At 41.8% G+C, this 24,546-nt stretch overlaps 1 protein-coding gene and 1 long non-coding RNA gene across 4 annotated transcripts in view; one reads left to right on the top strand and one right to left on the bottom strand.

Annotated features, from left to right (window-relative positions):
- Positions 1-21,814, top strand: part of mical2b (microtubule associated monooxygenase, calponin and LIM domain containing 2b) — a 117,556-nt gene extending 95,742 nt beyond the window's left edge. For all 3 annotated transcript variants that reach the window (XM_036002758.1, XM_031297876.2, XM_036002760.1), the window contains 12 exons: positions 475-633; positions 3,240-3,290; positions 4,082-4,203; positions 4,379-4,588; positions 4,788-4,963; positions 5,139-5,509; positions 7,912-7,985; positions 8,080-8,169; positions 19,654-19,747; positions 20,229-20,331; positions 20,460-20,533; positions 20,634-21,814. In XM_036002758.1, the coding sequence (XP_035858651.1) occupies positions 475-633; positions 3,240-3,290; positions 4,082-4,203; positions 4,379-4,588; positions 4,788-4,963; positions 5,139-5,509; positions 7,912-7,985; positions 8,080-8,169; positions 19,654-19,747; positions 20,229-20,331; positions 20,460-20,533; positions 20,634-20,854 (1,745 nt within the window). In that variant the 3' untranslated portion in view covers positions 20,855-21,814. The remainder of the gene's footprint in view (positions 1-474; positions 634-3,239; positions 3,291-4,081; positions 4,204-4,378; positions 4,589-4,787; positions 4,964-5,138; positions 5,510-7,911; positions 7,986-8,079; positions 8,170-19,653; positions 19,748-20,228; positions 20,332-20,459; positions 20,534-20,633) is intronic.
- LOC118495389 lies at positions 4,671-11,846 on the bottom strand. Its single transcript, XR_004897774.1, has 3 exons — positions 11,755-11,846; positions 8,727-8,731; positions 4,671-4,683 (listed from the first exon to the last, which is right to left on the bottom strand). It is a non-coding gene; the product is annotated as an uncharacterized LOC118495389 (long non-coding RNA).
- Positions 21,815-24,546: the final 2,732 nt, after the last annotated feature.

Here is a 24,546-nt window from a genome sequence, read left to right as displayed (position 1 = left end):
CAAGTGGGATCACCTTTGGAAAGATTATGTACAATGTTGACTTCATTACTCTGTGAGTACTGTTATGAACATGCCATGTATTTGATCAGTTGCAAATAGAAATTAATATTTTACTGTGGAGTGTGATTTTTATATGGCATGTGTAACTTTCAGATCAGAAACTATATTACATACAAACTATAACATTAGTTTCGCTAAGTGTTTTTACTATATGAAAAGTATATTACGATATGTTTACTGTCTAACATGAATTTATTTGTTTGGTACCTCTGCATGCTACACTGATTGTTAGATTTAGTACACAAGAAGTGCAAAAACAGCTAACCAGTTGTTCTGAAGTAGACTCCCAGTTAGACAGTATGCATGAAATGACTGAGCTACATGCTAGTAAATGTTCACTGTAACTTAGGTTAGCATTTAGGCAAATCTAGTTAAAAATTAAAGCCCAGCTACTGTTTTTTTTTTTGTTTGCAGGTGGGGAGTCCAGCTTGCATTCAGAGCTTGATGAAGGTCAGAAAAGAGTTCCTGAAGACACAGAGATGGCTGTTGAAGCTCTGGATGCTTCCTGTATAGTCAAACCAACAGCACAAGATACTACAGGGGCCAAGGGCCAAAGCCAGGACAGTAGTAAAGGTCAGAATCAATCAATTTTATTTGTCACATGAAATCATACAAGTTCGTTAAAGTGTGGCTCCTTCAGTACTGTAAGTGATCTGATTTTTAAGCTCTGGTTACATACTGTTTCTGGTTCAATGACCTAAAGATGGTAAGATAATGTGCTGCACAAATGAGTGTCTCACTATTTGTTATAACTTGAAAATATGATATTCCCTAAAGGATAATCTTAAACTGGCTGAACTTTAACAGTGACCCTATACTTGGTAAGTGCGTGTGCGTTTTGATTGGAGCCCCTCCCTCTGTAATGTCTGTGAGAACAGGATGCGGCTGACTGTAGGTTTTCTCCCACACTTAGCTGAATGTTTGTTATTTTATCTCAGTAGCAGTCTGTCCACGCACGTCTGCACATGCAGGAACAATGCTAACTCAACATTCGTAGCTTTTAAAGCTGCTGCATTGCCATGTACTGGTGTATTTAGTTGTTGCAGAGTCTCTTGGCTGGATATAGTTTTTTAAATACTTGTTTTTTTTAATAGATTGGCCTGTTTTTCAGCTTGTGAGACAGTAAACATCAAAAATCCTCCACGTGTTCATTGAGACACTGTAATCTCTGGTACTTTGTGCAGTTATGATACACTATACTGAGTGATAGTAAGCCACCAGCATTAGTCAAGGAAACATACCAGTTAGTATTAGTTATACAAATGTGTCTAGTTGCACATGTATACAGAAGATGTCCTGTAGATTTGTACATTAAAAAAATAAGGTATGGGTTACTCAGTGTGGCTGATGCAGCCGGATGTTTTGATTTACATTTTTTAATGTGAGCAGTCTATTCATTTATGTTTTTAGCCATGCTAGCGCCAGGGCTTTGGGGATGTTGGTTGGGAGTCGGTCCACTACCATATCTCTCGACTTAAGTGATTCCCTGACTTTTCTCTAGCACCACCATGAAGTTGACAGTGAATGTCAGTTTTGTTCAGACATTCATGTATCCTTCAGAATGAATTGTAACAACTTTTTTGATCCTCTTAACTTTTCATCTAGAGCCATCTTGAGATTAGTCTATATCCATGACGTTCCACTTCCGGGATTGCTCTGGTGCTGCCGGAAATTCTATGGATCACGCTCTCTTTGCCCGGATATCCGTTACCCTCTGCTTTCTTTATGTTGGAATTTTAAACTACGGTGGATTTATGAGGACTTATGGTTAACTGCTCTCTCTGCAGGGTAAATCCAGACAGCTAGCTAGACTATCTGTCCAATCTGAGTTTTCTGATGCACGACTAAACAACTTTTGAACGTACACGTGTTCCACCAAAACAAGTTCCTTCCCGAGGTTATTTTGCAGCAGCACCGTGGCTCTCTGTCGGGCGCTTAGTGCCCCCCATGACGATTGTGATTGGTTTAAAGAAATGCCAATAAACCAGAGCACGTTTTTCTCCCATCCCAGAATGCTGTTTGGACTAGCCAGACCCTCCTCCGCAGTGCTGTGGAGGAAGGTCTGGCAATGCGAGACTATCCTCAGATCAGTATGAATTTGTGTTTGCTAATTAGCAAATGCTGCTAACATGCTAAAATAACATTATATCTGCTAAACAGCATTAACATTTTTATTGTGAGCATGTTAGCATGCTGATGTTAGCATTTAGCTCAAAGCACAGACGTGTCTATACATACAGCCTCAGAGCCGCTTGCATGGCCATATGGGTGTACTTTGCTTCATATATTTTCCCCTCATTTACTATTGACATTTACAGCTGCTATACATACTTATTTTCTCATCTTCTATTTTTGAGAGATGATGAGCCTTATTTTGAGATGATGCTAATCACCTGTAATCACTGAATATGTGACATGCTGTAAGTGTGGAGAACCAGAGCCAATGCTATTTCCAGTTTATTTATTTATTTATTTATTTATTTATTTATTTATTCAGGGACAGTGCATATTAATAAACATTTCTGTCAATATGCCAGAGTTAGCCAGAAGGCTATTTTTCATCTGCAGTCCCTAGACAGATGGTAAAAGTCACCCTAAAAGAAAGTAAAATTACATATTTACATAACAATATTAAAAATTACAATACATTTAGTAAAAAGTATTATTAAGCTAAAATGTACAATAGAAACATAGCAGACCAACAATCAGACAAAGACATGAACATATGCACACACACACAAGGCAAGAAGCCAGCAGGGGGCAGCGAGAGCAGGTCAAGAAGTTAATGGTAATGTTGACAGCTCTGATTATCAATGAGCCATTTCTTTAACTGGAAATGGAATGTACTATATGTGTTTAGATTTCTGATGGTTATGGGGGTGAGGTTCCACTCAGTAACTGCTCGAACAGAAAAAGCAGTTTGTCCAAATACACATTTCCTAAATGGAATTATACAATCTCCCCTTGCTGCACCTCTGGTTCTGCTGTGATCAGCTGTTCGGATGTCGACAAACATATTTGACCATGTTTTCCCAGTTGAGTAATCTATGTTTTTGTAATATTGTAACTGCAGGCAGGATTGTTTCAACCAAGCTGTAATATTAACCTGTAGTTATAATGCAGCAGGTCGCTTTCTTTTGGTCTCATTTTGTTTTGACCTCTATCTTTCATCTCTGTAGATTACTGTAACACCAAACAGAGTAATCAATGGAAACGGAAGATCAGAGCGAGTGAGTACCTGAGTTTCACTGTAATACTTATCACATTTGTATGTGTGCTTTCGGTGATGTGTACACATAAATACAAGCATGCAGTGTTAAATATCAAAAAACTGTCAGTGGGGAGGTTTCCTAACGGACAAGAAAAGGCACTGCACAGTGACTGTGTCTGACAGATATGAACACTTAATGTAGCATGTACAACACTAGTAACAACGATGCTTTTCAGGTGTTGCGTTAATCACTCTGCCCAAGTAGCAGTGCTTCGTCTTCTGAGAATATAGTTCCCAGTATGTATACGGTTAGAAGATGGCTGTGTATCTTGTTACCTTGTTATTTGTACACGCTGTGACTATAAAAAATCACAACATGTAAATAGGAAAATGTTGGCGTTAGTTTGTCAGTTATTCGGGAGCAGTAGGCTAGATGAAGCCGTTTACCTCCAGGATCTGTGCTAAACTAGGCTAGTGGTGGGTGCGTCAGTCAGAGTTACGACACACACGGAGATGAGAAGGGTATGTATGGACTTATCTAACTCTGGGGAATACGGTGAATAAGCTAAAGTCCTAATAAGTCGGCGTGTTCCAACAAACAACTGAGCTTTCGCAAAGTTTTTAAAATGATGTACTGTTTGAGAGGCAGAATGTCACAAAATATTCACAATGAAAATTTGCAGTATTTTGTTTTAAAATCGATTAAATAACATTGCATTACATTCATTTGGCAGACACAGTTGTTCAAAGTGACTTACAATAAGCTCTCCCAAACAAACAACTAAGAGTGTACTTTCTGCCCTAATACAGCCTTCCCTCTGATCTTCATCAAGCACTTCCAGAAAAGCTGGCCTCCGGACAAAGAGGGACCAGAGACTGTCCCTGAAGTGGACTCTGACTTTGAGGAGATCACTTTAGCAGGAAAAGAAACTGTATGTCACATGGAATTTATTCTAGATTTACTAGAAGCACTTAACATGAAGTGTATATGTACTTTTTTTAAAGCACTGTCTTCTGCATAATTATGCAGAAGACACTGCATAGATATTTTTAATAACCCTGTGTTGGCAGTCTTTTTGTGCACTCACAAGATTCCTGTTTTCTCAGAACTCTGGCAGCAGTTCCAAGACATCAGCCGAGAAGAGCAAAGAGCACTCAGCTACAATAAAGACAGTCTGCAACTTGTCCACCCCCAAAAAACGCTTGATGTTATCTCTTTCTGAAAAAGAGAAGCTTCTGAACTGGGACCTTCTGGTCACACCAGAGGAAACTCCGATTAACACAAACATCAAAAACAAACATCAACATAAAGACAAGGTGGAGTTAGTAATTTATTAAGGCTATATTAATGGTTATAAAGAAGAATAGGCCTGCATATTTTTTTTTCTGCTCTTTATCTCTCACTACTCCTTCTAGTATAACACAGTGGTCCAAAGACAGTGATGTGAGCGAGATAAGAGGAGTTAATTCCACATTATGTAAACCACATTTTTCCTGTTCTCTGATGTTTTATCAGGTACAAGCAGAGACAGAAGCAGATAAGCTTCAGACAGACTGGGGCCAGAACGTGGAACCATCTCAGAGCCAAACCTCTGCCTCGTCCCCCTCAGCCTTTCAGCTTATAGCAAACGCCTTCAGAAGGACATTTAGTGTGACCAATCCCTCCAGCAGGTCCAACACTGCAGTCACAATGTTTGTATAAAATACTGTTCATAGTTTATTTTAAGCACCACATTAAAGCTCCTGTAGGAAAGATTTTTCTGTAAGACTCCAAACGTCTTACCAGTCTAAACTGCCTCTCTTGCAATTCATTTCTGGATTTAATTCAAATCGAATGTACATTATGATTTGTCTTTTGCTTTACCAGGAGGACCAAACGTGACGGTCCCTGCAAACAGAGGCCCTTGTCAGAAGGAGCGTTGAGCTCTAGCTCCCTCTTAAGCACCATGGGTCCAGAGTCATCCAGAGATGAGAAGAAAGCCAGCAAGCGTGAAGCTCAGGGGGCATCTGCAGGGGCCAATCCATGGGGGGCCGGGCGAGACCTTCCCTCTCTGTTACAGCAGGTTTCCTTAAAGGGCTCTAGTCACTCTGGAGGGGTGTTCACTGACAACATGGCCTCGTTGCCAGGCAAGAGGGTGAATTTGTTCTCATCCCTGAGCCTCAGGAAAAGGGAGGAGTCAGAGAGTGAGGGGCAGGACCAGGAGGTGCAAAAGATACTCATCAACCTCAGAACCAAAGGTTAGTGCAGTGATTCCCAAAAGTTTTGGCACATGATCCCATAGAAGCCTGAGCAATAGAGCAAGTGGTGCAAATGCATCCCCATTATTCAATTATTTGAAGCAGTGGTAATTTCTCTACCCCACTTTTTGTCTTTATAAAAATAAACTTGCAGTATTCGCAAAGGAGCCAAATCAAAGAGTTGGCTCTTTGAAATGTAACGTGGCTATTAATATTTTTGCATTAGTCCTGTTGATTTTATTATTTGGGATCTAATCTAGATTAATATAGGTGGCTGTTCCTTGACAAGAGGTTAGGTGGTGTGGAAATGCAGGAAATTTGTTTTAAATTACAAAACCCCTTCCAATTATTCATGTTTGCTCCACCTAGCCACACCCATCCATCGTCCTTCAAAGGGGTGAAAGAATGCAAAACCGAGTTTACCTTGTCATAGTTGAATAATGACAGTTTGTTGGGTAAAATGGACATACAGAGAACCTCAAAGTCCCATTGACACCTCTTTCCTATGCAAATCTCACAATTTGAAACTGCCGCTGAAAACGGGTGAAGTTTTTCAAGGATATTGAAAATGAACCACGGTCGTAAATGCAGTGTTCCAGGCTGCACAATGGAATACTGGCCCATGCGTGTACATGTACACACAGAGAAAAGTGTTTAGAACTTAATTAAGGAGTAGATATCGGACAATGGAGGGGGAGTTGTGGATCTAACGCAGCGTCGCAGAGGACTTGCAATGGGCGTTGTGCTGCTGGAGCTGCTGTCGCTGCTACTGGGGAGCTGCCTCCCGGCGGCGGTTCATGGTGCGTTGACTTTTTTTTTGTTCCCAACATGTATCCTCGGGGAACATGGGGCTGTGGAGCCACCAGGACGAGACATGATAAGAACATAGTAGTTACAACTCTGTCTGTGTGCCTGTGGGCTTCACTCTCCGCTAAATGTCCCCGTGCTGAGACACTGAACTAGCTATAGCGTGAGTTGTGATTCCTTGTCTGGAAGTGGAGCTTGTTTATGTCCCAAGGGTAACGTTACAACAACACTAGTTGTAATGAAAGTGTTGAAACTTTACATTGGTGTGTGTGAATGTGCGTGACACACTGGAGGATGACTAAACTGTAACTAAACTGTGTCTCTGGTGCTTTGTACAGTAACATTAGTTGATGAGTTTAAATGTGTCGGAGCAGCTTCCAGTGTTGCCAACTCTTTTCCAATGAAAGTAGCTAGCACAAGCTCCAAAAGTCGCTAAAAGTAGCTAGAAGGCTGCCCAGGGCCAGGCCAGCTCAGCGGCGTCTTTCTCCCGTCGCGTCCCACTGTCTCTCCTACCTAGACCGGCCCCCGCACCCTGTCTCTTCTCCCCTTTCTACCTACCTGCGCACTGTGACAGTGTTGCCAACTTAGCTTTGTCGCTAGAGTTTGTGACTTTCCAGACCCCCTTAGTGACTTTTTTTCACAAAAGCAACTAGCGACAAATCTGGCGACTTTCTGTAGAAAACACAGCAACTTTCTGTAGAAAAGACGCCAGTATTGTCGAGCACGCGAGGTATTTCTCTCCTGTGGCCGCCAAACAGTCACCTCTCTCTTCTGTTCTGTGACTGAGGAGCAGAGGAGCAGCCCTTCCCCTCTCTCCTCATGTGCAGCAGCACTGTGCAGCTTTGCTCGTTGTAAACCAACCAATCAGCGCGCAGCTCATCTAAATATTCATGAGCATACCATAAAAGGGAGAAAACCTCTTGTTTCATTCTAGGGCTATTTCAAAGGGTTGCATTAGGGCGCATAGAACAGCACCCGGGCCATTTTCAGCCCAACCAATGTTACATACCCTATTAGGAGACCTTAAGGAACAGTGTGAAATACCCTATATAATCATTCTATCATCCCTTTAAACCTGCATGAATATATATTTGGGCTCCTTGGGAGCAGTGCAACAAATTGTAAACACAACATTGACATATAAACACCTTATAATGTTATTATGGAAAACATGTTACAGTCAACACTTATCAAGTGTTGACTGTAACATGTTTTCCATAATTTGTATTGTATTAAAACACCCGAAATTATAACATAACAACAAAAGCATTTGTTTGGAGGCATGTTTTTGGGTGACCTGGTGAGTGAAAATTGAACTCCTGAGGGAAATATCTTCTTTTTTAACTGCTTGATGCTCAGTTATGTTCATTTGAGCAGCTTAAAAGTGAAGCACTATGCGACCCCTTGTAACATGCTGATTATGTCAATGATATATGTTATGAATTCAGCCAAAGCAATGTGTCCAATTGTCATGGATAGATTCACACCATGAAATATTATAGGTTTTACAAGTTATACATGGAAGCACTTTGTTTGTACAAACTTAAAATTACTTGGCTATTCTAACTTTTTTAATTTCTTTTGTTTTAATCTAGCCTCCAGACAACAGAATCTTGAAGAGCCTTCCTCTAGTGACGATGAAGATGAAAACCTGACATCCAATCAGAAGGTTTGTACAGACCATTTCTATGTACTATAATACAGCACAATGCAGGGAATTGTCACAGATACTGTATTTGCATGTTCTGTACTTCCTGTCCCAGCTGTGTCCAGCGAGACAGAGGAGAAAGCAGGAGAAGACGGTGGCCCAGCAGGCTAAAAGAGAACTGCTGAAGAGGCTTCACAGAGCTCAGGTACTATTTAGATTCATTCATTTTAATGAACTGGTTCACTGCATCTCTTAAGGTGTGTTCAGACAGTTTTTCTTACTTACACCTTACCTGCGCAAATACAGCTGCTGAAGTGTTTCTTTGAGTATTTCGCAACTCACAAATATTCGCCCTTATGTTAGCTACGTTATGACGTTAGTCCTAATAGTCCATGAGCCAGGGCCCCAAATTTGGGCCATCGGTATCATCTGGGGGGGGGGAGTCTCATAGTGATTTTTGGCAAGGTATACACCCCTAGTACTAGTACTGCAGTGATGGTAGCGAAATCACTTTTTTTCAGCTCATGAAGTTACTAACCCCCTGAGATAAATTCCGTTTTTGAAATCTGGTGTATATCTGGTTTAGGCTCATGGTAGGGATATTGTCCATATTCTATAATATGGTGCTTGGTATCATTGGAAAGGGGACCTTTTAGGCTTTCATTTAAGCCCATTACTGAATCTGTCTGACAAACACAGACAGATTCAGTACAATTCAATTTTCAGAGGTCAAATGACTTCTTTAAACCAGAAATAACACACATTTTCTCACAATTTCCGCCTAAACTGTATGCTTTCTTTTATCCCTGTGGCGTGAAAGAACACCAGGGACACAAAACTCAACAACTTCAATACTCAAGGCACTCTGATGATTCAGGAAATGTATAATATACCCATACTATTTATTTGTGAGAGCCTTAAATTAGACTTGTGCAGTCAGCACAAGTCTTCAAAATAGAATAGCTTGAATCCTTGCTATTTCTAGAAAGTACGCTAACCACTGTTTTATACAAAGCGAATGAGGGGGGAGCCAGCATTGAGCGATCATTTTCTTGGTTGCAGTTGAGCCGGCTAGCCAAATTTTCCTCTGTCTCCCAAGCAGGTGTAATTTAGAGTCGTCATTAAGTAACAAAACAATCGGGTCAGTAGGAATTCGACATCCTATCACATCGGATATTATTGATGTTTTATTCCAGAACTCATGCACCTGTTCACACTCCCAGACCATATGCAGGGAAGTTCAGGTTGACAGAACGTACAATAGGGAGTGGGAATGGCTTTAGAGACGTATCTCTTCTGAGGAGTCCAATATGTCCTATGACATATGTTGAAGTGGATATACTGGTGATTTGGGTTCTTGGAGCAGTGGAAAATGTCCCAAACTGTCTCCCAATTAATTGTGTTCCCCTCAGGGCTCAGCTCTCGCTCCCATTTCTTTACTATTGGGAGTTCTCCTATGGATACTTGCATCAGTTTAGCATAAATCTTGGACACTAATCCTCTCACAGGAAAATCAACAAATCATTTAATGACTGGGTGCGCCTCAAGACTGTTTCCCCATGGCACTCCATAACATTTGAGGGCTGATCTTAAGCAAAGATAAAAGTAAAATGATGTCCTGGGGACCTCAAAACTAGCTCTCAGGTCTTCAAAACTCAACATACCTTTCTCATTGAATAACTGGTCTAAAGTATAAATACCTCTGTCATTTGGTCACAATTCTTAAAAATCCAGGTCACACACTGCTGTGGGGTGGCATCCCATTCTTCAACCAGCAGTCCTGACCTCAACCCCATTGAACACTTGTGGGATCAGCTTGGGCGTGCTGTTCGTGCCAGAGTGACCAACACAACTAGGGCTGAACGATTTTTGAAAATAATCTAATTGCGATTTTTTTTCCCAAATATTGCGATTGCGATTCCATTATTTTTTTAAGCTCTTTGTCTTCTGTATTATTCAACAAAGAATAATAATATAATAATTTATAGTATGAACACACAATTACACACTAGACAGTTAAATAAGTAAAAATATAGTATATATCTATATACACACACACACACAAACAGTGTATTTTTTTTACAGTGCACAGAGAGGAGCTGCCTCCAGCCCCTCCCCCTCGTGAAGTTGCGTGCTGCCGTGTGCACTTGCTCAGAGAGGCTATCGTTGCGTTAGCTAGTTGCTGGTGTTCTTGCCATGGGATTAACTGTACTAATAAAACTGTTGAAACCCCGCGGCCACGCTGCTGTGAAAGCTCCCCGAACGTCATTTATCAGTCTGATTGTTACCCCTCTCAGTGGCAGCTCCTCCACTCCATATCTTTATAACGGAGCTAACTGCTAACCGGAGCTAACCGCTAACCAGAGCTAACTGCTAATCAGAGCTAATCGTTGCCAACCGAGCCTTGAGTTCTGCGTGCCTGTATCCATTAACTGCATGTATAGACTCAAGCCCGAATAAAACCCTTCATTTTATTAAAATGTCTGTAAAAGTTTTAAACTACAACTCAGAGTTGTTTGAATGACAGAAATCAGCTCAAGGTACGGTGTAACGTTAGCGTGCTAGTTGATGCTTTCTCTGCGGAGTGCAGACTGATATGCTCTCGCGAGTTATGTGACGAAATCGCAGCCTTTGTGATTAGGAAATCGCGTTTTAATATATCGCGATATTATCGCAAATGCAATTAATCGTTCAGCCCTAAACACAACCACGTTGGCTGACTTGCAACAAATGCTGGTTGAAGAATGGGATGCCATCCCACAGCAGTGTGTGACCAGGCTGGTGACCAGCATGAGGAGGAGGTGCCAGGCTGTTGTGGCTGTGTATGGTTCTTCCACACGCTACTGAGGCTCCTGTTTGTGAAATGAATAAATTGTTCAATTGCCAATATGTATTTTCAAACTTCAGTCATCCAATCCACCAAACACCAAATGAGTCAATGGCAGAATAAGCTGTTTGGCATTGGCTGAGAAGATTTGGCAAATTTTTCATGGGCGCAACCCATATAGTCAGCGCTGCTGCTCATCCCACAAATGCATGTTCCTTACAAATAGGGCACCATTTGAAAGGGAACTAAACAGGCTTTCCAACGGTATAAGATTTATTGCCAAAAAACATTGTTACCACAGAGAAATAATCTACCAAACACAAATTTCCTTACTTTTTGTGCTAAGTTTATATATATATATATATATATATATATATATATATATCAGTGTTTCCTCTATGTTATGCCGTCCAGAGTAAAAATTTCTGCCGCCACGGTATCAGAAATAGGACAGACGCACAACAGGGTTTCCGCTATGTACACCGCGCACCATCACTCCTTCAGCTGTTTATGAAAAGTAATAAAGTCATAATTACACGACTCTGCAGAGCTGTCTGCTCTACTGAACTCAAGCGAACTGTCATCCGCTCTCTCTCCCCTTTAGGGTGAGCAACTGGAACAGTGACAGGACGTCATCACTCGCGAAGTCATGGCAACCAAATAAACAACAGGGCGAGTACTACTTGTCACTCAATATTAGGCAAAGTGACAAACAGCGACAATGAAATCCGCACTCACGCTCTCTGAAATATGACAGCTACAGTTTATTGGAAAATAGCATCGTGGACACTGAATTTGATGAATTTACTGTTTATCAGACCCCAGATGAGACAAGAAGCTAACGTTAGTGAACGCTGCAGTCCCTCTGCCTTTGACTCCCCGCTGCAGGAGACACTGTATTCCTCCGACACGTTGTATTAACACTGTTTTAAAACCGTTTTCCAGGTTAGTGGGGGTGCATACCTGTAAGAATTTGTTGTCATGACCATAGTAGTGAACAGATGCCGATTTCTCAGTCCATGTTTATTTTACACTTATAGCCAAGTGGAACACAAGCCATACAAGTAATGTGCGTACATCTCACATCGCATCACATACTACGCTGACACTGTACCCCTGCGCACGTCTCATTAACCTTGAGTGTATCAGTGTGCGTCACTATATACTACATCCCCCTTTCTTAACATGGATATTAACCTTCAACACTTGAATTGCTCACAAATCTGTATTGAACATCATGTGATGTACTAATGAACTCACATTAATACGAAGTTTGGTATTGTTCTTCTAATTTGTTAATACCTACAAGACACTGAACAACATCTATCTTGTGTCAACTTCTGTAAAAGGCATGTTGAATAGACAACCTTTCTGCCAAAGATAGCACATTATAAGAGAACAATATTTCAGACTTCACACATTTCACCTATTCAAGAAGATCTGTTACCAAACAGTTATCATATTATATTAGAACGGATAACCAAACATTTCACATTTTAAAGCCACTTTTTTTGTCATGTCATTAAAATTTTTTTTTTTAGTCTTACAAGTTGTGGTCCCAAAGCTTGACATCTCTTACTCCAACTCTCAGTGTTGACCCATCTGAAAGTCTTTAAACCTCTCAGGTGGTCTGATGACTCGTCTGCTCCTGGTGTGAGTTGGATTCAGTGTGGATGAAGGCTGAGAGTCTATACTCTCTACTGCACTTGTACCTGATGAGTCTGGCAAGTCCTCATCCACGAAGTCTGTATCAGAGGTTGCCTGAGTGCAGACTGGCGTTTTCCTCAGATGGCGCCTGTAGTGCTGCCCAGATGAGGATACAGTGTTGTAGGAACGAGGTTCGCTTCTCTACGCTGTCACCACAGCTGGACGCCAGCCCTGTGCAGTCTCCATGTGCACAGTGGCGCCAGGGCTCAGTTCAGGAAGCTGCTTTGTACCTCTGTTGTAGTACTGCCACTGTCTTTTCTGTAGGTCTTGGAGAACAGAGTGTGCATTCTGGGCCACTGCGGGCTGGAGCTGGAGCTTGGTAGAGTGCTCCTCAGTACCCTGCCCATGAGCATCTGAGCAGGAGAATATTCCATACCTGTGACAGGTGTGTTCCTCAGGGTGAGAAGTGCAAGAAGAGGATCTGTTCCTGTTTGTTGTGCCTTCTTAATCACCTGCTTCACAGTTTTTACAGTTCTCTCTGCTAAGCCATTAGACTGTGCATAGCCTGGGCTAGAGTGAGTGAGTTGTATGCCCTATGCTGTTGCAAAGTTATGCATTTCATGACTTGCAAATGGGACGTGGTCACACACAATCTTTTAGAATTCCTAGTTTGGAAAACACTGATTTCATTTTCCTGATGATGGTGTGTGATGACTTGTCCCTAATGTTCAGTACCACTGGGTACTTTGAGAAATAGTCCACTGTCAAGAGATATGACTGACCTTGAATTTCAAAGATGTCTGCTCCCAACTTGAGCCATGGGAGCTCAGGTATGTCATGTGAGATCAACGGCTCTCTCTGGTTTCTTGACTGGAACTGTCGACATGCGCTGCAGGCTTCAATCATTTGTTCGATGTCTCGTCATTCCTGGCCAGTAAGTGTTTTCTGGCTAGTGCCTTTGTGCTTTGCATTCCGCCACATGTAGATTATGCAGCATTTCTTGTTTAAGCACTCTTGGAATGATTGTTCTGTCACCAGCAAACAATATGCCATCTCTCATTGACACAGTGTGTCTGATAGGCCAGTGTTGTGCCATACAAATGTCCACGTGTTTCTTGTGATGTGGCCAGCCATGTCTGTGCCTGCTTTGCAGGAGCTGTAGGGTTTCATCTTTCTGTGTTTCACCTTTGAGCTTTTCTAGAGATGCTGTGCTGAGAGCCTCCGTGGGCTCCAAAGTGTTGATCACTTTCTCTTCAGCCATGTCATGTCTATTGTGTCTTGTTCTTGTATGGCAGCTCGGGACAGTGTGTCTGCAATCAGCAGCTCGTTACCTGGCTTGTAGAAGACATTTAGGTCATATCTCTGCAGTTGGAGTAACATCCTCTGTAGCCTGGATGGAGCTGTGCCCAGGGGCTTTAATGTTCTCCAGTGGTTTATGGTCTGATTGAACATTAACTCTCACGCCGTAAGCGTATTGATGAAACTTTCTGACAGCGAACACAATGGCCAATAGCTCCTTCTCTATTTGTGCATAATTCCTCTCAGGCTCAGTCAGCACTCTCGATGCATAGGCTATTGGGTGTCCCTCTTGTAGCAGACATGCTCCTAGACCGTCCTTAGATGCATCGGCCTGTATGACAAGCTGTTTCTTTGGATCAAAGAACTTGAGCACTGGTGCATTTGTGAGGGCCACTTTGAGCTTCTTGATGGCTTCATCGTGTTCGGGTTGCCACAGCCATACCAGGGTTTACGCAGCAGCTGTCTCAAAGGTGCTGTGAGGGTGGCCTCACCTGGAATGTATTGTGCAAGGTATTTTATCATGCCCAACATTCGCTGTAGTCTTACTTTATCGGTAGGTGGCGGCATCTCTGTGATGGCTTTAATTTCTGCTTTGTCTGCCTTCACCCCTTCTGCAGTGACAACATGTCCCATGTATTTAACACTGTCCTCTTTAAACTGCATTTTGTCTTTATTGATTTTCATTTGCTTCTTTTGCTCTGGCCAACACTTTCTGTAGTATCTCGTCGTGTTCCGTCTCTGTAGAAGCCGCAGTAATCATATCATCGGCAGTGATATGAACTCCTTCAATGTCTCTGAAGCTTTCACAGTTGCGTTGCTGGAAGACCTCGCTTGCAGATTTGATTCCAAAAGGTAGGCGCTTGAATCTGTATCTCCCCCATGGGGTGTTGAAAGTGCAAAGCAGCGATGATGCTTTGTCCAGCTTCACCTGCCAGTAGCAATCTTTCTCATCAAGCACAGAAAATATTGTATACTGTATACTATATATATATATATACAGTGAGGAAAATAAGTATTTGAACACCCTGCTATTTTGCAAGTTCTCCCACTTAGAAATCATGGAGGGGTCTGAAATTGTCATCGTAGGTGCATGTCCACTGTGAGAGACATAATCTAAAAAAAAAAATCCAGAAATCACAATGTATGATTTTTTAAACTATTTATTTGTATGATACAGCTGCAAATAAGTATTTGAACACCTGTCTATCAGCTAGAATTCTGACCCTCAAAGACCTGTTAGTCTGCCTTTAAAATGTCCACCTCCACTCCATTTATTATCCTAAATTAGATGCACCTGTTTGAGGTCGTTAGCTGCATAAAGACACCTATCCACCCCATACAATCAGTAAGAATCCAACTACTAACATGGCCAAGACCAAAAAGCCGTCCAAAGACACTAGAGACAAAATTGTACACCTCCACAAGGCTGGAAAGGGCTACGGGGAAATTGCCAAGCAGCTTGGTGAAAAAAGGTCCACTGTTGGAGCAATCATTACAAAATGGAAGAAGCTAAACATGACTGTCAATCTCCCTCGGACTGGGGCTCCATGCAAGATCTCACCTCGTGGGGTCTCAATGATCCTAAGAAAGGTGAGAAATCAGCCCAGAACTACACGGGAGGAGCTGGTCAATGACCTGAAAAGAGCTGGGACCACCGTTTCCAAGGTTACTGTTGGTAATACACTAAGACATCATGGTTTGAAATCATGCATGGCACGGAAGGTTCCCCTGCTTAAACCAGCACATGTCAAGGCCCGTCTTAAGTTTGCCAATGACCATTTGGATGATCCAGAGGAGTCATGGGAGAAAGTCATGTGGTCAGATGAGACCAAAATAATTATAATCATTATGATCATAATTCCACTAACCGTGTTTGGAGGAAGAAGAATGATGAGTACCATCCCAAGAACACCATCCCTACTGTGAAGCATGGGGGTGGTAGCATCATGCTTTGGGGGTGTTTTTCTGCACATGGGACAGGGCGACTGCACTGTATTAAGGAGAGGATGACCGGGGCCATGTATTGCGAGATTTTGGGGAACAACCTCCTTCCCTCAGTTAGAGCATTGAAGATGGGTCGAGGCTGGGTCTTCCAACATGACAATGACCCGAAGCACACAGCCAGGATAACCAAGGAGTGGCTCTCTAAGAGGCATATCAAGGTTCTGGCGTGGCCTAGCCAGTCTCCAGACCTAAACCCAATAGAGAATCTTTGGAGGGAGCTCAAACTCCGTGTTTCTCAGCGACAGCCCAGAAACCTGACTGATCTAGAGAAGATCTGTGTGGAGGAGTGGGCCAAAATCCCTCCTGCAGTGTGTGCAAACCTGGTGAAAAACTACAGGAAACGTTTGACCTCTGTAATTGCGAACAAAGGCTACTGTACCAAATATTAACATTGATTTTCTCAGGTATTCAAATACTTATTTGCATCTGTATCATACAAATAAATAGTTAAAAAATCATACATTGTGATTTCTGGATTTTTTCTTTTAGATTATGTCTCTCACAGTGGACATGCACCTACGATGACAATTTCAGACCCCTCCATGATTTCTAAGTGGGAGAACTTGCAAAATAGCAGGGTGTTCAAATACTTATTTTCCTCACTGTATATATATATATATATATATATATATATATATATATATATAGTATACAGTATACAATATTTTCTATCTTCTACCATCTATCTTTGGTTGACGAGGTGCTACCAAACACTGAACAAGACATTTTTAGGCAAACAAAATATTCCAATTAACTTTGATAAAGTGAAAACACGCAGTGAAAGGGTTCGAAGTTTAAAATGAAAACATGGACAACACCCAAAAACAAGTTCACAGTTATTTTAATAGACACGTTAAAATACACGACACACCACCTCAGGTGGTAGAGCGGTCGTCTACCAATTGGAAGGTCGGTGGTTTGATCCCTGGCAGTCCCATGTCGAAGTGCCCTTGGGCAAGACACTGAACCCCGAATTGCTCCCGATGCTGTGCCATCGTTAATGAGTGTGAATGTTTATAATATTAAAGCTTTAGCGCGTAACTTTTTGATATTAACAAATGTCCGTTAAATTCAAGCCATTGCCAAATGAGTTGCTCCAAATCTAATTAAGACTATCAGCTCCACACGACACTCTCTGTATTTCTCAGTATGGCTATGTTCAGAAGATTGTGTCGTCCGGTGACTTTCCTGCGCAGAAGCTCGAGTGAAGATAATTACCTCTTCTGAAGAGTCCATCATGTTGTCCATCAAGGAGAATTCCGGGCGATTTCAACACGTAGCTGTGTTGTTTGTAAATTTGGAGTGCTGTCAGTAGCGAGAAAAACAAAAACAATTGGTGTTGCCTACACCGTGTTACCCTCCTGCTAGCGTTAGCACCCAAGGAGGCTGAAACCGGGTTTTAAACGTGCTTTTAGCCTCTTAAGAGACTTAGACTTAGACTTTAGACTTCTCTTTATTGATCCTTTCGGGATGACTCCCGCAAGAAAATTAGATTTCCAGCAGCAGCTTTCCGCAGCTTACAAAACACTTGTATAGAAAATAAAGAGGTATAAAAAAATACAGTATAGAAAATACAGTATAAGAATGACAATAACAATAAAACTTTTAGCTAAATATAGGAAGTAAACAAAAAGTAAACAAACAGTAAAAAAACAATTAACTACAGATAAATAAAGATAAATATATATAGGACTGTGTATGGCATTGTGTTATTATACAGTGAATAAATTAGCAGTTAAGAGCAGTTAGAGTGTCCAGGTATGTATGTGAGTAGATTATTAAGTAATTGCACAGTGAATGAGTGAGTGGCTACCACTCCTTCCCTTCCTTCCTGTTCTGTTCTGTCCTCTTTACCCTATTTCCTCCTCCCCCCGAGTGAGGAGTTATAGAGTATGATGGCATGAGGGACAAAGGACATGTTAGAAATGTCATTACAAGTGCCTACCCATGTGAAGTGATTCCTTCCGAGTGAACACAGTGAATCTGACTGCAGTAGATGTGAAAGAAATGCATAAAAGTTGTTCTAATTCAGCTCTGTTTAGTTCCGGTGTTGAGACGGCAAGACGAGTGCTTCGGGACTGTCTACAAACTACAACACTGAAAAGAGATGACAGCACTCCAAATTTACAACAACATTTAACAACAGAGCTACGTGTTGAAAGCGACCTGAATTCTCCTTTAATCCTCCGTGTTCTCCTTGGCTACTAGCAACTGCGTGATGGAGGACTATGGGCGCGTGCACGATCACGGAAGGCTCATATCATGTGAACACGCTGACAGTGTTGTTGTCATTACTTAGAATTCCTCATGGGGGCGACAGAAACTACGCACTATAGCTTTAATGTAAAGATTAAGACTGGGTTGTCTTATTTCAGTCTGTGGGTTGGTAAGTGCTCCAGATACCCAAATGTATGTGCACAAGTACTAAAAATGTGAGTTTTTCATGATATGTCCCCTTTAAACTCCCAAATGTTTTGTGTTATGTACAGGTTTTGAGATATCTGTCTCTTAGATTTTTTTCATGACCCAAATACAATGAAGGTTAATGGAATATTGTGTGGTGTTCACAGCATTTAAAACTTGTACCATTGTAACTGGTTTCTACCAAAGATACGGTGGCTTCAAAAACTGTTGACAGTAATGGTGTCACGATACCAAAAATTCAGTAGTCGGTGCCAATACCAGTAAAATAACACGATTCTCGATGCCGATTTCGATACCACGGTAAAAAAAAGATTTAAGATTCCATGACTTTAACTTGAAACATTAACTTCTTTATTAAAATATTTGATAACTATCAAAATGTCATAACAAGACATACAAAACATGTGCAATAGAGCATACTGCATAATAACATAATAAGTGCAATGAATGGTCATAGTGCAACAACTAGTGTCCCCAGACACATTCCAGACTTGCAGGCATCTTTTCAAAAGGTACTGTGCAAAAACAACAACAGTGTTTCTAACAGTTGCGTGACCAGAGACGTTACAAACCCCAGGTAAATATAGAGTCCAAAAGGACGCCGAGAATTATTTCCTCCTGAACAGGTAGCTAAGCATTAGCTTCAGGCTAATTTATCACGGTTACAAGGGACGGGCATTTTGTCATTTCAACATTCGTGTACTCACACTGAATTATATAGCTAGAGTACCCGAGTTGGTAACTCTCAAAAACAATTGAGACACTGCCAGTAAAGTGATCCCGACTGGTCCTGGCTAACCGTGGCTAACGCCACCATGCTAACCCTGCTAACTGCTAATGCTACCGGAGGAGTAGGCAAGCGAGCCACGGCTCTTTACAAAATGTAGCCTGTTCAGCAGCCATAGCCGACAACGGTGAGTTATTTGAAGCCAAGAGAGGGGGGCTGTAGCTAAATCGGAAAGAGAGGACCGTGAGTGAATGAAGTGAACGTTTTTTAGGTCGGGTAGAGTTGACTCTCGTATGTACCGGAAGTAGAAGGACGTGACTTCGGCTACTTCTTCGTGACGTCCTTCTTCTGAATCGATCGACTGGTACACTCTGAAGCGTATACTGCCCCCATCAGTTCCGGAAGAGGCGCAGCACCGATGCTGCTAACACTGGCATCGTCGCAAACGGTGCCTACGGTGCTTCAAAAAAATGGGCATCGTCGGTGTTTTGTAATTTTAGAACCGGAAGCTATCAGTAGTATCGGTTCTCGTGACATCCCTAGTTGACAGTGTGTTCTTTTCAGAGTAGGGACACTTTCTGGAGAGATATTGCCGCAGAGGTTTTTGTGAGCACCACCAACTTCCACTTACAAAACCCTTTCACTTACATGTTATTGTGGTGGAGGCAGAAATCTCAGAGAAAGATATCTCAAAACATGGACAAATAATCATTTCTGTTGATTATGTGTGTCACATAATGTTCTATTTGTGTATTGCCCAGGCTATCCAGAGACAACTGGAGGAGGTTTCAGAGAAACAGAGAGATCTGGAGGAGAGAGGAGTGGCTATAGAAAAAATCATAAGAGGAGAAACAGGTGCTGAACAATATTCCCACACACAGACCAGTACCTTACAAAAGGTCTTTGAGCCTGAATAAGACATCCCAAAGCTACTTTTAATGACAGAACTCTGAACCATAACACCTTGGTTTAATCTAAGTCTACAATACAGCTCAATAGAATTTCACTGTGAAGCCTTATTCTTTTTTTTATTGCTGTGGCCATACTTTTCAGACCAAAAAAAGCATTGCCTTGTAATACTACTGACTGTTAATGTGTGTACTCTCACTAGACAGTGACAATTGCGACAAAGCAGATGGCCTGTGTGTGTTTGGGATTGAGGTTTCATTCCAGTTTTTTTGTAATGGCTTTATGTAATAAAAATAAAATTCTGAAATCTTTTTCTTTTTCTTCTTCAACCTGCCTTCATCCTTCCCTCCCATCCCTGCTTTGTTCATCCCCACCGATTTCCCTCTCTTCTTCCTCCCTCTATGCTTCCTCACTTTTGCCCTCCCAGAATCATCTCAGACAGATGACGAGGCCCAGCTCTATCAGTCCTGGTTTAAACTTGTTCTGGAGAAGAACAAATTGGCCCGCTATGAGTCTGAACTCATGATCTTGTAAGTAACTGCATCACAAGACACATGGCTAATTATTAACTTGTAAAGGAAAACATCAATTGTTAGTATTGTTGCAATTCCTATTTCTTACCAGTAGAGGACATCAAATTTCCTGCTCTCTTTCTTAGCGCTCAGGAGCTTGAACTGGAGGACACACAGAGCCAACTGCAGCAGGATCTTCGACACAGGATGGCAATAGAAGGTAAGGGATGAACAGACACAAACACACAATCTGAGTCAGACATAATAGTACATAAATGTCTTGCTGCTACCTTCCTCCACTCTCTTCAATCTCATTTCAGATACAAAGAAGAGTGCCTCTGAGCTGCAGGAAGAGCAGGAGATCCTGTCAGAGATCATGAGGACAGTGGAGAAACGAGACATGTTGGTCTCTATACTAGAGGAGCAAAGGCTGAAGGAGAGGGCTGAGGATAGGGACCTGGAGAGCCTTGTGCTGTCCAAGGGCTACGAGTTTCACTGGGCCCAGGCCGATGAAAGCTGGGGGCAGGAGAAGCTGGAGTGAAGGTTGAATGTTGAGCATCTCAGTGGTAAAGAGCAGGATAGATAGTAAAGGGTAAAAAAGTACTGTAAGGCTCTACATAACACTATTCTAGTTTGTATCTAGCCTATTCTCATCTACAAATCTAGCTAATGTGGTGAGGATGGGAATGTAATGAAATCATCTAGTCTCATTTTGTGCCGGTATGCTGAGCTCAGAATCTGGGGAAAATTGAAATGGAACTTGAGCTAATCATTTTGGCACATAAACCAGCTGGCTTGTTTTACATTTATGTCATAAATCAAGAGATGTGCTTTATGTAATTCACTGTTAGTCACTTTGTAGCGTGTGTGTGTGTGTGTGTGTGTGTGTGTGTGTGTGTGTGTGTGTGTGTGTGTGTGTGTGAGTGTGTGTGTGCGTGTGTAAGCTCTCGTGTGTATTTTAATATTGTTATTTTTTCACTTTGTGCTGGAACGCTGTCAAATAAATATTAAATTGGATTTACACCCAGACAACGTTGAACACAAATGTAATCCTAACCACATATTTGTAGCCAGCTGGTAAGATGTACCTCTTCTAGGTGGCTAAAATGTCACCTTTTTACTCCATTGTGACTCAAGTTGGCACATAATTCAAAACTGAATCACAGGGCAGAAAACTGCATCTGCACAGGTTGAAACTTGCATGCATGTTGCACATCTGGCCACACCCTAGTCAATGATGTCACAACCCTTGTCTTGCATTAGCTGTCAAGGCAAACAACTTTCTGTGACATCACAGATTGGGTGTGGCCAGATATGTGACATGCCTAAAAGTGTTGATACTTTTTGTAATCCAGAGTAGATTTACCCTGTGACTAACTACTGTCATGTTAAACTGTGATTGTTTCATTTGCTGGTTTAAACCTAGTGTGTGGGCTGTGAGTCAAAATAAATATTGTGTTTACATGAGTTTTAATCCCAGTAAAAAGATCCACACTTCTCATTTGGTCCCTGGCCTTTAAATATTAAGTTTGTTTACATGTGAATTAACACTAAATTCAGAATAAGTTATATATTCATGCTAAAAACTGTTATGTTTGTATATATTTTAATGTTATTCTGCTTTAAAGCAGCCATATTATGCTCATTTTCAGGTTCATAATTGTATCTTAAGGTTGTACCAAAATAGGTTTACCTGGTTTAATTTTCAAAAAACACCATATTTGTGTTGTACTGCACCGCTCTCTCTCACTGCTACATATCCTCTTTTCAGCTGGTCTCTGTTTTAGCTACAGAGTGAGACCTCTTTTCTTCTTCTTCTTCTGTACTATCTTTGATTGCACTCGCACATGCGCAGTAGCTCAGATGTAGATCATGTCAGCTAGCTAGCTCCATAGACAGTAAAAGAAAGGCTGTTTCTACAACTTCGGTCAGTTACAAGGCAGGATTAGCTGGGAGACTTCTAAATGAGGGCGCACATGTAGTAGTTCTTTTGTAGATTATGGTGAACTTGTGTGTGTTGTAGCAGTGCTTTGCTATTGAGAACGAGGTAGCATGCTAGCATTAGCATGCTAGCGTTAGCATTAGCATGCTAACGCTACGAGCTAATGGTTGCGGTTAGCCTGCTCGTTTCGGCTTATGACATCACAAGCCGTGCTGATTTTGAACAGCTCACCCAGAGACTGAAGGCAGGACACATTCAGAAACTGTATCTCACTCTAAACAGCATGGATGGATTTTTTTCAAAGTTTGTATGTGTGTGGAAGCACCAGAGACACAACATAACACCCCAAATTTTTCATAATATGGGCACTTTAAGTCTTTTAAATGGAGAACAAAAGTTTAAATACAAATTAAAGCTGCAAGCAGCGTTGGACGGGCCCTCGCGCCTCTGCGCGCGTCGGGGTTACTGGTGGGCGCCGCTCCATGCGACCGTGCATTTGCGCGGCACTCAGACACTGCAAATCATCAGCAATGAAAAGGGAACTCCTTGCTGAGTTCAATGATACCTCAAACAAGACTACGTCATACAGTTCATTAGCTGTGAAAGGGGGCGTGGCCAAACCTTTACCAATAAAAAAGGAAGTCTCTGCTGAGTTCATTGATACCTCACATAAGGGTGTTCATCAAATGGGTCATAAGTTATAAAAATGGGTGTGGCTACAGCATAGGGGGCGGGTCAAACATCACCAATCAAAAATAAACTGCTGAGTTCAATGATACCTCACATAAGACTACCTTAAATGGGTCACCAGTTATGAAAGGGGGCGTGGTTTAAGCATAGGAGGCGGGCCAAACCATCACCAATGAAGAAGGAACTCTGCTGAGTTCAATGATACCTCACACAAGGGTCTACCTTAAACGGTTCAAATGTTATGAAAGGGGCGTGGCTTACACATAGGGGGCGGGCCCAACGATCACCAATGAAGAAGGAACTCTGCTGAGTTTAATGACACATTAACATTAATGTTATGAAAGGGGGCGTGGCCTGAGTAAGTGGGCGTGGTTAAAGTATAGGGGGCGGCTCAGTATCACATGTAGACCACACATAAGTTCCATGTAAATCGGATGATGTTTGTCATATAAAGCTGATTTCCTGTTGCCAGCGGGGGGCTCTATGACCAAAAGTCAATTTTGGCCTATAGATGTCCTCAGGCCTGGACCCTTGTCAATTGTGAGAAATTTTGTCAAATTGGACAATGTACACTAAAGTTACAACAACTTCTTCGTTCATCGATAAATGCTCAAAATGGCCCCCATGCCACGCCCACATGTTGGACGAAAAGTTTTGCTTTAAATAACTTTTCATCATTAAGGTCTTTAGATGACACAGACCGAATTTGAAGTTGATCGGATGAAATCTCTAGGAGGAGTTTGTTAAAGTACGACGTGGAAATGGCCAAAATCGCACTAATTTCAAACTTTCAATTAAAAATGGCGGACTTCCTTTTGGGTTTAGGGTATGGCTCCAATGAGCTTTTCTGTACGTCTTGACATGCTACATATGTGTACCACGTTTCGTTAGTCTACGTTAAACGTACTGCAGGGGCACAATTTTTTAAGTTTTGTAGGGGGCGCTAGTGAGCCATTTTTGTGCGCCTATTCCCAAAAGCAAAAATGAATTTGCCAGAAGAATAATAATTCCTTCAGTTTCAATAGGGCCTTCGCCGCTGTCAGCGCTCGGGCCCTAATAAATTAAAAAATCTTGACTACTGTTATAGGCATGGCTTGGGGGGTGGGGGGGCGGGGAATATACAGAGGCCAGACCACAGTGTAATAATTTGTATCTGTCTGTGGACTGATGATGGATGGGTCCCCACCCCATCATGTCTCTCTCTGGTGCAGGAAGGATGGAATGGCCACACAGGACTTGCTCTTGCTGTGGTTCTCTCTTTAATCTGGAGCTGGTATAAAAATATACAACAATACACAGTCACCATCGACAGTAGGGGCTTTCCAACCAGAGTGATTTTTGCAGTTCTTAGAACTAAACGTTCCTAGAACACTTTTTTCGTCGTGTTCCGACAGGAAAAATTTGGTGATTTTTATGTTCCTCTGGCCGCAGTAGCGTACCCTTTTAGCTCCTACTTCAGAGCAGGGTCTTTTCCCTTTTCCCAGGTGTACTTGATTGGTCGAACTTATAAGTCACGCCCACTGCCAACTCAGAACTTGCAGACGGAGCAACAACCAACAACGGGACATTTTTAACAATTTTCACCATCTTATTCATCATTA

The sequence above is a fragment of the Sander lucioperca genome, chromosome 7, assembly GCF_008315115.2.
Source record: "Sander lucioperca isolate FBNREF2018 chromosome 7, SLUC_FBN_1.2, whole genome shotgun sequence".
NCBI classification, from domain to species: Eukaryota; Metazoa; Chordata; class Actinopteri; order Perciformes; family Percidae; genus Sander; species Sander lucioperca.
Note: the sequence above shows the minus strand (reverse complement) of the source record. Positions and strands in the feature narration are given on the sequence as shown.